The 13,442-nt window shown below is 38.1% G+C and overlaps 1 protein-coding gene across 3 annotated transcripts in view; it reads left to right on the forward strand.

Annotated features, from left to right (window-relative positions):
• Window positions 1-13,442, forward strand: part of ints13 (integrator complex subunit 13) — a 73,091-nt gene that overhangs the window by 28,786 nt on the left and 30,863 nt on the right. For all 3 annotated transcript variants that reach the window (XR_005634697.1, XM_039761549.1, XM_039761548.1), the window contains exons 8-11: window positions 1,192-1,276; window positions 8,866-8,958; window positions 9,048-9,137; window positions 12,946-13,124. Coding sequence is in view for 2 of the 3 variants with exons in the window: in XM_039761549.1 (XP_039617483.1) it covers window positions 1,192-1,276; window positions 8,866-8,958; window positions 9,048-9,137; window positions 12,946-13,124 (447 nt within the window). In the remaining variant the exon portion in view is untranslated. The remainder of the gene's footprint in view (window positions 1-1,191; window positions 1,277-8,865; window positions 8,959-9,047; window positions 9,138-12,945; window positions 13,125-13,442) is intronic.

Here is a 13,442-nt window from a genome sequence, read left to right on the forward strand (position 1 = left end):
CAAATACTCAGTTAGAGGATCTGTACAGACTTTTTTCAAAACATGGCAGGATCTAATCAGTAATATTTTAAAATAAGTTCATAAAGCACAGAGAATTTATTAATTTAGGTATGTTTACAAGCCTTAAATTTTACGCCGTTTGGCTTGCTCTCTCTCTCAGGGTGGGGATCGATCTGTTCTTAACTCAATTTTTCTTTTTGTAAAAACTTGATTGCTTTGTATGGATTGTAATAAAATTAATAAAAAAAAAAGCATAGTTTGACAAGTGATGTATATGAGTAACACAGATAATGTTAATCAGTTCTAGTTGTTTGAAAGACACTTTGATTTCAAAGGATGTAGTATCCAGGACAATGTGTTAAATAATATGATTCCCTCAAAATGCTTCATTGGTACTTAAGTTAAAGTAAATGAGGATAGTTCAGTACCTACACTTGCTTTTTAGTATGATTTCTCTAGAAAATTGAAAACCTCTCAATTTAAAATTGTTAAAATAAAGGGGTGAATTCTTATCAATAAAATAATTTTTAGATTTAGATTTTTAATAAAATTCTTGATATATCTAAATAACTTCTTTTTAACATTATAAAAAATATTCTTCTAAAGGAGTAGAAAAATCCATGTAAATATGTTTTAATTTGACTTTGCAACATAGCAACAAGAGAAATAATCAGCAGGGGTGATTATTGTCTTAATGCATTATAAATAAAATTATCTCTTATTAACTTGATCAGTGGCAGTTGTGTTCTAATAATACATTTTTCCATTTTAATGAAGAGATAAAATAAGTGTAGAACTCCCTTTTAAAGTTCTAGGCTTACTGCTTTATCTATTAAATGCCATAGTTTAAAAATAAAACACAGTCCTCCTTTTAATGTTAGTATTATTTCTTCAAACAGCTTTAAGTTGAGTAATGAGAAATAATTTACTTGTGTTAGTGACAGAATTAGGGAAAACTATCACCTCCTCATATTCTGACATGTTCTTAATATTGATAAAGTTAAATAAAAAATTGCATAATTTAGTTTTTTATTTACATAATATATACCATTCTGTATTAGAGTAGCTAAATTAATTTAACATATTTTAAATATTCTTGGTGATGTTTATGTATATTGACATTCTAAAGATGGCCAGCATTCTTTTTGTTATTGTTAATACATATTTTTATTTTATTCTTGTCTTGTAAAGGAAGAACAGCATGCAAATACATCAGCTAATTATGATGTGGAGTTATTTCATCATAAAGATGCTCATTTAGAATTCATCAAAAGTGGTAAGCACGAAATACAGACATTACAAATGATTGACTTCATTTTACCACAAAAATCCAAACTTAAACTTGATCCTCTTTACGATAAAAGGGAATCAACTTTACTTTAATGGGATTCATGCTAAAATGTGAAGAGTTAACATTTTTAAAATTGTAATTGTGGGAGAAAGGAAAGCATGGAAGTATAAGCAAGTCAATGATTCCAAAATCACAGCAAGTATTCACTAATTTATTCTATTTCATTTGATTGTACAAACCGGATTCCAAAAAAGTTGGGACACTAAACAAATTGTAAATAAAAACTAATGCAATGATGTGGAGATGGCAAATGTCAATATTTTATTTGTAATAGAACGTAGATGACAGATCAAACGTTTAATCCGAGTAAATGTATCATTTTAAAGGAAAAATATGTTGGTCAACAAATCCCAAAAAAGTTGGGACAAGTAGCAATAGGAGGCTGGAAAAAGTAAATTTGAGCATAACGAAGAGCTGGAAGACCAATTAACACTAATTAGGTCAATTGGCAACATGATTGGGTATAAAAAGAGCTTCTCAGAAGCCAAGATGGGTAGAGGATCACCAATTCCCACAATGTTGCGCAGAAAGATAGTGGAGCAATATCAGAAAGGTGTTACCCAGCGAAAAATTGCAAAGACTTTGCATCTGTCATCATCAACTGTGCATAACATCATCCGAAGAATCTGGAACAATCTCTGTGTGTAAGGGTCAAGGCCGTAAAACCATACTGGATGCCCGTGATCTCCGGGCCCTTAAACGACACTGCACCACAAACAGGAATGCTACTGTAAAGGAAATCACAGAATGGGCTCAGAAATACTTCCAGAAACCATTGTCAGTGAACACAATCCACCGTGCCATCCGCCGTTGCCAGCTGAAACTCTACAGTGCAAAGAAGAAGCCATTTCTAAGCAAGATCCACAAGCTCAGGCGTTGTCACTGGGCCAGGGATCATTTAAAATGGAGTGTGGCAAAATGGAAGACTGTTCTGTGGTCAGACGAGTCACGATTCAAGTTCTTTTTGGAAATCTGGGACGCCATGTCATCCGGACCAAAGAGGACAAGGGCAACCCAAGTTGTTATCAAGGCTCAGTTCAGAAGCCTGCATCTCTGATGGTATTGGGTTGCATGAGTGCGTGTGGCATGGGCAGCTTGCATGTCTGGAAAGGCACCATCAATGCAGAAAAATATATTCAGGTTCTAGAACAACATATGCTCCCATCCAGACGTCATCTCTTTCAGGGAAGACCCTGCATTTTTCAACAAGATAATGCCAGACCACATTCTGCATCAATCACAACATCATGGCTGCGTAGGAGAAGGATCCGGGTACTGAAATGGCCAGTCTGCAGTCCAGATCTTTCACCTATAGAGAACATTTGGCACATCATAAAGAGGAAGGTGCGACAAAGAAGGCCCAAGACGATTGAACAGTTAGAGGCCTGTATTAGACAAGAATGGGAGAGCATTCCTATTTCTAAACTTGAGAAACTGGTGTCCTCGGTCCCCAGACGTCTGTTGAGTGTTGTAAGAAGAAGGGGAGATGCCACACAGTGGTGAAAATGGCCTTGTCCCAACTTTTTTGGGATTTGTTGACACCATGAAATTCTGAATCAACATATTTTTCCCTTAAAATGATACATTTTCTCAGTTTAAACTTTTGTTCCGTGATGTTCTATTCTGAATAAAATATTAAAAGTTGGCACCTCCACATCATTGCATTCAGTTTTTATTCACGATTTGTATAGTGTCCCAACTTTTTTGGAATCCGGTTTGTAGACAAAAAGCACTATTTTGTTTTTCTTTTACCACCTCTGCTATGTTAGCATTATAGAATCTGTTAATAGATGTTTCAGGGCATTTCATTGTTAAAACAGACTCCAGTGAAACTTGGTAAACCAACTGAGAGGCCAATGAGAAGAAATAACTTAAACATTAAAGTCTATTGGCAACATAGAAAAAAAAGAATGTTGAACAGGATTTTAAAAGGATGGAGAACAGCAAGTAGAATAAAAGGTATGTAAGTCATTTAGAGAGATGCTCTGCAAAAAAAGAGGGAAAGCTAGCTTACATGTGATAAAAGTGATGTAGTATATTAGCTCTGGTATATGTTTTTAAAGTTATATCATTCTTCAAAATAACTACTTTCTTTATTGAATGTAAAGCTCCTGTGGATATAAGCTAGTAAGATAATATTATGGAATGCTTTAAGAATTAAGGGCTACTTAGGATGAGAGCTATTTGACTAAAAATATTATATATATATATATATATATATAGTCAAAGGCGCTATATAGCACCCAACCCCGCACAGACTGACGCAGAGGCTCGTGTAAAAACAAGCACACTTTTTATATTTCTTCACCTGTGGGGCACGTCTTCCCTATGAACCCCACAGGCAATACGCAGTCCCAAAAGCACGTAAATACAACACCACCAACTCTCCACCTTGCACCACCACTCCTCCCAGGCAACCTCGTCCTCTTCCTCCCGATTCTGGCTGTCGAGTGGTGGAGGCTGACCCGTTTTATAGACCACCCGGAAGTGCTCCAGGTGCTTGACCACCTGGTCCCAATTGCACCTCTGGGTGGGGCTGATGACTCATCCAGGCAGCACCCCCTAGCGGCCACCCCAGCTCCCAACCAGGCTGTGGATGACTCCATCTCCCATGGAGCCATGCGGGAGGCTGGGGAATCACCATCGGCCAGGGAGGCTGCCACCAAACATCCCGGGGGAGGTATTGAGCTGTCCATGGTGGCTCCCCTGGAACATATGCAGCAGGGGCGTCCCGGCCGCCAAAAAGTATATATATATACACACAGACGGAAATCATAAGTTCACCCAACACACTGTTTATTTACAATATTTACAATTATTTGTGCATCAACCCCAGTGCCTCTTACACCGATTCCCCCAAAGTCCAGGGCTCACAGTCTTTGTGCCTTCTCTTCCTGGCCGCCTCCAATCCTCTCCCCAGCTCTGTCTCGCTACCTCCCGACATCCACCAATGACTGGAGGGAGGCGGCCCCTCTTATAGGAACCCGGATGGGCTCCAGCTGCTTCCCGGCAATTAGACTTGGCCACACCCTGTAGGAAGCCCTGGGTGTCCCCTGTCGTCTTCCCCCCGGCACTTCCTGGTGTGGCAGAAGTGCCGAGCACCCGGGATAAATAGGCACTGGGGCGCCGCCTGGTGGTGGCCACGGGTCCCTACAGGGCTGGGCTTCCAAGCCCCCTACCCGAGGCCTCCTGCATAACCAGGACGGACGCCCCCTCTCAGTCTGGAGGAGGCATACGCCCTCCTCTGGTCCTCAAGCGCCCGGCGGGCTACAGCCCGGCCGAGGACACCCGGATAAACCGGCATCGGGCGCCCTGGCGGTGGCCACGGGTCCCTACAGGGCGGGGCTTCCAAGCCCTCTACCCGAGGCCCCCCAACATAACCAGGATGGATGCCCCCTCGCGGTCTGGAGTAGGCACAAGCCTTCCTCTCGTCCTCCTGGTCCAGGGACCATATATATATATATATATATATATATATATATGTAGTTATATACTATGTATTCTGAATTTCTTCATGCGATTAGTAAAGTTTATCTTAATCTAATAGTCTTACCTTGAACAAAGTGAAACATCATGATTAGATTTAGGTTTGTTTACATATAATTTTAAAAAGCATCAATTGCCATGTCTGTATGTCTGCATAAAACAACTTGGTCCCCTGGGGACTGACATAGTTGAAATTTGGCACACTTATTCTTCATGGGAACTTGTTGAAAAAAGTTAAGCGTTTGTTGAGATGTTTCAAATACATCTCAATTTGCACATTTTTAATATTTCAAAAAAATCTCATTAAGAAGCATAGATGAATTTGCAAACTCCACTTAAATTTCTGATTTGTTCACTTTTTCAAAGCTACTTTGAGAAATGTCATTTGAAGTTATATATTTTGTATACTTTCCTCGTATACTCATCAAGCGCCAATCCTGATGGTAAAGTGGATCCCCAATACAAGTTAGTCAAATGCTGGGGAAGGCATGTATATGTATGCCACAAATCTGGTATACCAGCTCTCTTCCCTTGCCTCCTGAAGTAAGATAACCTTGAATTTTTTTTTTTTTTTACTTACTTAGAAATTAATTTAAGAGGAAGAAAGGGAATTATGTAAGTGTCACTCTGTAAGCATGGAGTGAACAAACTTATACTCAATATTTACAGTACATTACATTAAAAACAACCAAACATTATCTGGACATTATGATTTAGTAATTCTCTGACACTGTCATTTATCCAGACTTACTCCCCATCATGGTGTGAAGCAACCAACAGTTTTGCCTTGAGACTTGAAATTTCTTTCAAAAAATGTTATGTTTAAGAAATTCAAACAGCAATTAGCCATAGAGCCTGTAAGAATGCTAGGGGTCGCTGTTGCCCTGTTAAACCCAACAGACAGACACACAGACACAGGGTAAAAGCACTAAGAAGATTTTTTATCTTTTTCTTCTCTATAGTGCCTCCAAAGCACCACATCCAGAATATACACACTAATCAACAAGCTCTGTCATACTCCCTTTCAAGTTCAGCTCACTTGTTGGGTCTCCACCAGTCCTTTATATAGTCCTTGACCCGGAAGTGCTTCCACTCTTCAGTCCCTGTGACTTGCTAGCACTTCAGATGGAGAATCCCAACTCTTTAAATCAGCCTTTAAGTACTGTGGGGCTTCCATCCTGATGACTTCCAAGCACTTCTGGGTTGCAAGGGAAGCATGACTCCCCAGGTCCTTTCACAGCTCCCCGTAGCGGCACCCACGCACCCAAAAGGGCTGAGAAACCGGACTCCAAGTCCCAGGATTCCCGGAATCGCTACACTCCAGGGGAGCTGCCATCTAGCGTTTTGGAGGAGGTTTTGTCCAGGAAAAGCTTCCTTCCCCCATCCTTCCATCACAGGGGTGTCCTGGCCGGGATGAGCTGCCGGCTGTCTGCCACAAGCCTCAACTAACATCGGGACAATAGTAAATTACATTTTCACATTGCTTCAATAGGAATCTGCACTCTATCAAAGAAGCTACTTTTTGCCTACATTTTTAAGTGCTTGATATAGTAAGGTGCTGTTGAATAGTGTGTAATAAATGCAGTCTATTGACAGATGTAGTTGCCAGTCTGGACAAAATGGTAGTTTTAATTCTGGACAACCAAACTACAGATCCACAAAGCAAATTACCAGGTGCTTTGGACCTTTCGTCCATGTAATAGTTTCCTAATCAGTAACAATTTAATAAACACAAAAGACCCAATTCTTCATGTATGGTTTTAAGTTTGGGGCTCACATTTAAACACAGCTGCTTACTGTGCCAGACTGTTGTAAACCCCATCTCAAGTCTGGTTTATACTTAATGTATTTGTGCTGGTTGCAAGGGAAGCACAGCAAACGCACTGGATTTTTGTTGTGTGCTGTACACTGAATTTTTTCTATCTATGCAGAGATATGGGCACGGCACTATTTAACCTCAACAAGGAATTTCAAAGAGGGGCTGTTTACGTTTGTGCCAGAATGATGTAGAAAGAGCTCAGTATGACTCAAAAGGTCATCAAAGTGAAAGGAAGACATGCAAAAGTATTTGAAGTGCATCTCTTAATGATGCAGAAGGTCCACTCATGAGAATATTGTACTCACCCTGCCATTGTCACTTTTGATTAAAATGTCAGCACACGCGCATGCACACACACCCCCACAAGTGAACAATATAGAAAAATTGTGCAGCCATTCTATAAAGTAAGGGAAACAATAGAGTTTGTTGTAAAGCACCTGGGATAGTGAGTGCAAGAATGCCAAAAGTCAGTCATATCCACTTGTCATTTACCATAATATACTGTAAATAGAAAACAGCAGAGGAGAGGACATAGCAGTCTGTTCTACTACTGCTTCAATACTAGTTACAAGTGAAAGGAGTCATAATTACAAGCTGCATTTTGACAAAAATAAAAAGAAAATAACTTTTCAAATACTTTAATTTTTTTTAGCAGAATGCATACAGAGAATATTCCGCAAAGTAGCAATGACTGCAAGGAGGGGACAGCATCACAAACGAGTTATAGAATATACTGCCCTGTATGCAGAGATCATTCAGAAACTATATCTAAAAACAGTCTTTTGTTTACAGTAAAAACTAATTTTAGAATTGTAAAAGAGAGAAAGCACAATAACCGGTTGTTTACTTGTCAGATATTTCTGCCGTTTCATCAAATAAAATTTGAACTCAAAAACAATTTCATAAGAACAATGAACAAAGAAGATGAAGGATTTTAATGTTTGAGATTGATGTTTCCACAAATACATGAGACGTTAATTAAGGAAACCATTTCTGGTGGTCCACAAATTGGACACATCATTAATGACAAGCATTTTGAAGATCTGCTAGTGGCATTCAGAGATGTTGTTGAGAATTTTCTTGGCAACCACAGAGCAGCAAATTATGTCCAGCTGCTTCGAGCATGCAAAACCATGAAGTGCAACATCTCACTAAAGATTCGTTTTCTACATTCATGTTCAGACTTCATCCCTGCTAATCTTGGTGCCATCATGGGAAAGGTTTCACCAGGACATAGCAGCGATGGAAAAGTGGTATCGGGTACTGTTTAACTGTTGTTGGACATTGATATGAGAGTATAAATGAAAATCTTCAGTAATACTAGCTTAATTGAACTAATGCAAAATGACAGAATTGTTAAACAATTAAACATGATAAACTCATTAAAAGATCATTTTCTCCAGATTCCTACGTGATAGTCATTCTTAAAATATATTTGTTTAGCTTGAAGCTATCATAATCACTGAAATTTTTTCAAGAAGTAAATCTTCTGAAAAAGTTTGTTGTCCAGTATTATAGTTTTGTTTTTCTTACTTTGTTCAGTGTTGCATTATGCCATTAAATTATTGATGAAGCAATAAATATTTTTGTCATAAAATGTATGTGTTAGGCCAAATTTATACCTATGATGTAGCTGCAGCTAATGGGTAAAAAGGCTTACTGTGGAATATTGGCATCTTCATTCATTACCTACAAAGAGAATAAAATAACTGCTGAATACCCACAATAATGAGAAATACATTATTTACAAACCATCAATGGTATCATCATGATGTTATCTACCGGTTAGTTTAAAAAAATGTATTTTTTCTATACTTACATAATCTATGTTATGGGAATAACCCTCTGCTTCCCTCCGTTCATAACTTGCATCATCACAACATAAAAAGTACCATACAGAATGAAAATGGAAAAACTCACTAGTACAAATAAAAAAACCTTTAGAACAGCAGAGAAACTTACCAAAGATTGCAGTGTTACCTGGCACTGTGAAGAGTATGGAATGGACATCAAAATTAAAGATCAGTACACCGTAGTAACAGAAATCCGAGTCAAAGAAGCTGTAGCACAATAAAACACAGTAAAGTTGATTTTTAACTGGTGGTATGTATCATATTGAATTGCGTTCATTCATTTAATTACTTAGGTTTGTGAATCCTTCTGCATCCCTTATTAATACTTAATTGTCTTCTGTATGTACATTTCATAGGTGATTTGCATCCTCCAGGTAGCAACAGCAGGGACAGCAATCTTAAAGAAACTGTCACTTTGAAGTGGTGTACTCCACGAACTAATAGTGTTGGTAAGTTCTAAAAGTAAATGCATTTTTAGTATTACTTTGAGTTAAAAATTAATGATTTTGATTACATTTTTTTGTGTTTTATTTTACAGAACTTCATTTCTGCACAGGAGCTTTTCGTATATCTCCTGTTGATGTCAACAGCCGACCCTCGTCTTGCCTGACAAATTTTCTTCTTAATGGTTAGTAAAAAAGACATTATTATTGAACTTTATATGAAATGTGTGTTGAAAATTCATTAAGTATTTTTTGTATTATGACTATTTTATTATAGCAAGAACTGATAAGAAGGCCTGGCAGTCAACCATTGAAGTTTCCCAAAGGTTGCTAGATTGCAAATAATAACTACATATCTTTTTCTAATCTGTATTTTTTTATTGCAGACAGATACGTATAAGAAACAACTTTAAAAGTGTTTAAAGGTACAGTGAGTTGTCACTAGACATCTTCTAGTAAGAAGCTTAAATATGCTTCTTGTATAAAATTATTATGATCTTTGTGCTTTGATGGTTCTTATAATGTAATATAGTAAATAAATAGGCCGATAAGTTTGGTTTCTGCCTGTATACCACTGGAATCTGTGTCAAATTAACTAAATTAGATCTAAAGTAAAGGTATGCAAATGAAAAATGAATACTGTATATTCTAAGTTGATCTTAGATAAAGTGATAAAATGTATAGATTAGGAAAAGGGTACAAACCTTTGATAAAAATGTTCACAGATTCCATTGAGCAATGCTGGTACATAAATGAAGCAATGGAAGCTGCATTACACTGTTCAGATACTGCCTGCAAAAGCACATCTGTCAAAACTTAACATCTGATAAAGAAATAGACTCTGAAGGAAGTTACAGAGATACAACCACACCTTAAATGACCTACTGTACATAGTTCAGTGTCTGATTTTGCCGTTAAGGTGTCAGTCAGCTATAACATTTACCTGTAAACCTGTATGTAAAAGTGACAAAAAATTGCAATACAACCTAAGGGTGACCAGGTAAGTTCTGGGAGAAGGTCTGGTGGTGAAATTAAACAAAGATTGATGCTTTTGGCCAAAATTCACAGCATCATGCATGGCCCAATATTAATGCTGCTCATGCTCCAGTAAACACTCCATAATTAGTGAAGTATAATAGTTACTATATTACGTTACATATTGTGACAAATAATGCCAAAACACATGATAAAGGTTTGGGGCAGCCACCCATATATAGTATCCTGGGTGCTAAAATTGCAGTAATTTAACAGAGATATTCACATGAGTCCAAAACAGAACTGATAACAGACAGTCAAGATGGCAGTTTTAAAGGCCCATTAAGGAAGTGACGTCATCTCTGGGGCCGGGACCAGAAGTGATGTTGTCGAGACTGGAAGTGACATCATCACTGTGTCCGAAACCGGGAGTGATGTTGCTGGGACTGAAGTGGCATCATCTCTGGAACTGGAAATGACATCATCAAGGGTGCCAGGAACCTGGTGGGATTTCCCGGGAATGGAGGGTGGAATTACCATTACTCAGGCCCTTTAGCTGCCTCCTACTTGCATGTGTGTGATGGTAGATATTTTTCATGTGCAGGAAATAGGCAATATGGTAGCGGAGAATGAACCATGAATATAGCAGAATCCTGGAATATATAAAGTTTTTCTTTCAGTATGCTGACAAAGTATAGATTGAGAGAATATTTATCTTTTAGCAAGACTATTAATTCCAGTTTCCAGTCTTTCCACTCAGTTTCTCTTTGCACTTCCGTGCATTTAGTACTTTTTAAATGGACTAATCCTACATCTGCTATTGTTTCAAAGACATTGCCATTTAACCAAATAGGTGTTAGCGTATTATATAAGAAGATTCTACTACCGTGGCTGTCTGTTTGTCTGTCCAGGATTTTAAATCACCTGTAGCTCACAATCCGTTTGAGCGATTGACCTGAATATGGTACATGTATACTACGTGGCATCTACTATCCGCTTTTGGGGTGATGATTGACCACCAAGGTTATTCCTCTTTTTATTTTTATTTTATTGTAGAATCAACTCTTGGCAGCAGCTAGCAGGGTGGCGGTGTGGCGCATGTGTAGGGGTGCCGTTCTCATCCCTATCATCTTTGCCATCACTTCCCTACCTCTTCATATCTTAAATCATTCTTGAGGCAGATTGAAGACTTAAGTGCCAGCCTAAGTGAAAAATGAAGGAAAATGTACTAAGTAATTGCAACACAAACACTGACTTAATCAGTTTTAACATGAAAAGATACTGACAGAAGAAGTAGGCCGCTAGGGTGGAGGAAAGAAGAGCTGCTCAGGAAGCAGCAAGCGCATCAACCTCTGAGCAAACAAATACTAAACCAACAGAGAAAGAGGATGAAAACAATAAGTCAAGTGTATTCACTGCACGTTATAGTGCAGTGGGCCATTACTGGTTTACAGAATAATTTTGTGCTCATCTGGAAAGTAACTGGACCTTTCATACTCTTATAAGACCCTGTCTGCTGTCCAACTAGAAACAGAGCTTAATACTAGTGGTTTCTTTCCCTTCCAAGATCATTCTTTGAGTAAGCCAGAAATCTTAACAATCCCCGAGAATTTCAAATCAATACCTGATTGTTCATATATTGTTCATGGTGGGGGGGATTTAGTCATTCAGTAGGTATGTTCTTCATGGAATAAGTTATGAATAAATCTGTACAAAGCAAAGTGCTGCTTGTTTTATGCTCAACTAAAGGCATGTGGATGATCCACTGGCCCTCTAGGCTAGAGTTATTGTCACAGTTGAATCAAAAAATTAAACAGTTTGGTCCAGGATAAAATATTTTAATTGACAAAATAAAGTGTTTTTTTCTAATTAAGAACCACATTCCAGCCATTAAGCATATTGATAAATATGTTTAAGTGTTTTGCTCCATTGATACAGGAGGTCATGTATTGCTTTTACTTTTAATTGAATGATGAGCTCAGTTTTAGAGCCATTAGATTAGAGCTTGAAGACAAACTATATCAGAAGAATATTTATGTAAATCTCCTGTAAATTAACCGAAGAATTAAAGATCTCACATTTTTAATTTTCCTAGTAAAAAGTATTTTCTTACTTGGTACTGAAATCTTATGACAAGAACTGAAGTAAGCTCTTAATATGTGGAAGCTGTCAGTTATCTCATGTGGAAGAATTGGCTAATGATGGTTCGCTTCCTGGGCCCTCCCTGCGTGGAGTTTGCATGTTCTCCCTGTGTCTGCGTGGGTTTCCTCCAGGTACTCCGGTTTCCTCCCACAGTCCAAAGACATGCAGGTTAGGTGGATTGGTGATTCTAAATTATCCCTAGTGTGTGCTTGGTGTGTGTGGGTGTGTGTGTCTATAAGCGCCCTGTGGGGGGATGGTGCCCTGCCCGGGATTTGTTTCCTGCCTTGCACCCTGTGTTGGCTTGGATTGGCTCCAGCAGACCCCAGTATCCCTGTGGTTAGGATATAGCGAGTTGGATAATGGATGTATGTGATGTAAGTGATTAATTGACACTTAAATAGGATTCTTTTCCCCTTAGTTTATTGCTGGTCTTTCCAGCACCACCAATTACTAAATTGGAATTACCCAGAGTTGGAATGAAATGTACTTATCGAATTTTCCAGAGGCATCAGAAGCAATCCGATAGATTGTTTAATCCTGTCAAGCAAGGCTGTTTCCAGTATTTTGCCTTAATAGTCTCTATTTGCGGCATTAGTTGTGCATGTGAGACATTTCTATGTATTTTGTGATCGATGTTTGCCTTGTAACCAAAGTGAGAAAGTTGGGGTGTCCCAAGCAGAGCTGAACAGTGTAGCTTTGATGATTTTTATGTTTGTAGCGAAGATAAAGCAAATAATTGGTAATTAGACAATAAATCTGATAATGTTCTTAAATTGTGTCTTTGTTGTGAAAGTAATATGGTTTCTTTCCAGAATCAAGTTCTTGTTTATATTTGCTATGAAATAATGTAATTATTGTGTGCCTCTCTTATTTTAGGGCGCTCTGTACTTCTGGAACAGCCTCGAAAGTCCGGTTCCAAAGTCATCAGTCATATGCTCAGTAGTCATGGAGGAGAGATCTTTCTTCATGTTCTCAGCAGCACACGCTCTATTTTAGAAGATCCACCTTCTATCAGTGAAGGCTGTGGTGGCAGAGTAACAGACTACAGAATTACTGTAATTATTATTTTAGTTCTCATAATTGTTTAAATACTGTACATTTGAAATGTTATAAGGAAGAAGTAGAAAAATGTAATTAAACACTAACATTTAATAAACAGACCATATTTTTGTTTTCCAAGTGTATTTCTATTCACTAATATATTTTAAATTATCAGTCCTAAAAGAAACACACCAAACTTCAAGGCTCCATCAGCTAAAGCACCACCAGGCTCTAAGCCTACATTTGTTAAGATTTTGCAGGGCTCCAGGACTACCAGCACTACTACTGAGCCATTTTCAAAGAATGTGTGTTGTGTTTACTCAGGTTGTCTT

This window comes from Polypterus senegalus, chromosome 8 (genome assembly GCF_016835505.1).
Source record: "Polypterus senegalus isolate Bchr_013 chromosome 8, ASM1683550v1, whole genome shotgun sequence".
Taxonomy (NCBI): domain Eukaryota; kingdom Metazoa; phylum Chordata; class Cladistia; order Polypteriformes; family Polypteridae; genus Polypterus; species Polypterus senegalus.